The 2,500-nt window shown below is 42.3% G+C and overlaps 1 protein-coding gene across 1 annotated transcript in view; it reads left to right on the top strand.

Moving 5' to 3' along the window:
• Nucleotides 1–493, top strand: part of LOC138866181 (uncharacterized) — a 1,192-nt gene extending 699 nt beyond the window's left edge. Inside the window, exon 2 of the mRNA XM_070138129.1 lies at nucleotides 1–493. This exon is cut by the window's left edge and continues 171 nt beyond it. Coding sequence (XP_069994230.1) covers nucleotides 1–384 — 384 coding nt within the window. The 3' untranslated portion in view covers nucleotides 385–493.
• Nucleotides 494–2,500: the final 2,007 nt, after the last annotated feature.

Here is a 2,500-nt window from a genome sequence, read left to right as displayed (position 1 = left end):
TTCGTGGCTCCTCGAGTTCACGGTCTGAAAAAGCGCTCAGCTGACCCCATGCCGGAAGCTGACCCTCAACCAGCAGCTGATCCTGAACCAGTAGCTGACCCTGATCCCTCCAACAGCTATAGTTACCAGGTAGTCCACCATGGCCATCCTCGCTATGGATACCACCATGGCTATCGCTACCCTTACAATAACTACCGCTACAACAACTACTATGGTTATCTTCACACATACCACAGCCACCACAAGAGATCTGTCGAATCGGAACCCGAACCTCAACCTCATTACAGCTATCACGGACGCCCTCACTACTACAACAGATACTATCACGGTTACCCCCACTACTATCCTTACTACGCCGGTTACCGCTACGGCTACAGGGGATAAGGAAGGGGTCAGGCATGGATTACGACAGGCCTTGTGGCGATGGTCCTTCACCAGATGTGTCTGATAGTCCGGTTTGCTCGCGCCGGTTTTTCAGGCACTCATAGTAAGGTGGTCACTCTTAGGAGGCCACAGAAAACTGAGGAATTTTCTTTTCAGTGTCGTAATAGCAGTACATTGTGTACACAATAAAATTACAATAATCTAATGGAAAATATGTTTACAGACCGCAAACTTTTTTTTATTATCGATGTTTCACACTCATTATTAATTCTCTGATTCAAAAAAACTAATAAGATTATCAAATAAACCATGCGAAATATTGGAACACAAAACAGTTTCAGGTCTCTAACTAACGAAGAATTGTTTTTCTATTTTTTTATTTTTTATTTATTTTTTAATTTATTTATTTATTTTTTACAAAGACACTACTATTACTACATATCCCTCGTATCAAATGGAAGCTTGAAAATAATGAGATTGAAAAAAGAGGAAAAAAATATTTTTAAAAGCTAAAATATTGCCTGGGTGAACTATATATTTTTAATTGCTGACAATAACATTTACCGTGATGTTTGAGTTATGTCAACCAAATCTATATTCGATTTCAAACAGAAGGGAATAGACCAGCGCCACATTACTGTCTGTGGGGATAGGGAAAGATAAAGTGTCCTGCACCGAATTTTCAGGCATCTTGAGCAGGATGTCTAATCTTCTAGCTTGCAGAGGTCTGGTGATGCCCGGGGCCACCTCCTTGACTGCATGACCGGAAGACTTAAAGGGAAAGTCCCCGTAATTATTGTTTGGCAGCGGCTGTGGTAACCCACGCCGATCCCGAGCCACACAAGTACCACCACTACCCCTACCACTACTACTACCCTCGCCACCACAATGTCGAGCCACTGGAGGGCGATGGAGTGGCCAGGCATCCAGGTGGCGGCACCTCCTTCGTGGCTCCTCAAGTTCACGGCCTCACAAAGCGCTCAGCTGACTCCACGCCGGAAGCTGACCCTCAACCAGCAGCTGACCCTGATCCATCCAACAGCTATAGTTACGAGGTAGTCCACCATGGCCATCCTCGCTATGGATACCACCATGGCTATCGCTACCCTTACTCTGGGTACCGCCACACCAATTTCTATGGTTACCCTCACACATACCACAGCCACCACAAGAGATCAGTCGAATCGGAACCCGAACCTCAACCTCATTACAGCTATCATGGACGCCCTCACTACTACAACAGATACTATCACGGTTACCCCCACTACTATCCTTACTACGCCGGTTACCGCTACGGCTACAGGGGATAAGGAAGGGGTCAGGCATGGATTACGACAGGCCTTGTGGCGATGGTCCTTCACCAGATGTGTCTGATAGTCCGGTTTGCTCGCGCCGGTTTTTCAGGCACTCATAGTAAGGTGGTCACTCTTAGGAGGCCACAGAAAACTGAGGAATTTTCTTTTCAGTGTCGTAATAGCAGTACATTGTGTACACAATAAAATTACAATAATCTAATGGAAAATATGTTTACAGACCGCAAACTTTTTTTTATTATCGATGTTTCACACTCATTATTAATTCTCTGATTCAAAAAAACTAATAAGATTATCAAATAAACCATGCGAAATATTGGAACACAAAACAGTTTCAGGTCTCTAACTAACGAAGAATTGTTTTTCTATTTTTTTATTTTTTATTTATTTTTTAATTTATTTATTTATTTTTTACAAATACACTACTATTACTACATATCCCTCGTATCAAATGGAAGCTTGAAAATAATGAGATTGAAAAAAGAGGAAAAAAATATTTTTAAAAGCTAAAATATTGCCTGGGTGAACTATATATTTTTAATTGCTGACAATAACATTTACCGTGATGTTTGAGTTATGTCAACCAAATCTATATTCGATTTCAAACAGAAGGGAATAGACCAGCGCCACATTACTGTCTGTGGGGATAGGGAAAGATAAAGTGTCCTGCACCGAATTTTCAGGCATCTTGAGCAGGATGTCTAATCTTCTAGCTTGCAGAGGTCTGGTGATGCCCGGGGCCACCTCCTTGACTGCATGACCGGAAGACTTAAAGGGAAAGTCCCCGTAATTATTGTTTTATT

Source organism: Penaeus vannamei, chromosome 24, assembly GCF_042767895.1.
Source record: "Penaeus vannamei isolate JL-2024 chromosome 24, ASM4276789v1, whole genome shotgun sequence".
NCBI lineage: Eukaryota > Metazoa > Arthropoda > Malacostraca > Decapoda > Penaeidae > Penaeus > Penaeus vannamei.
Note: the sequence above shows the minus strand (reverse complement) of the source record. Positions and strands in the feature narration are given on the sequence as shown.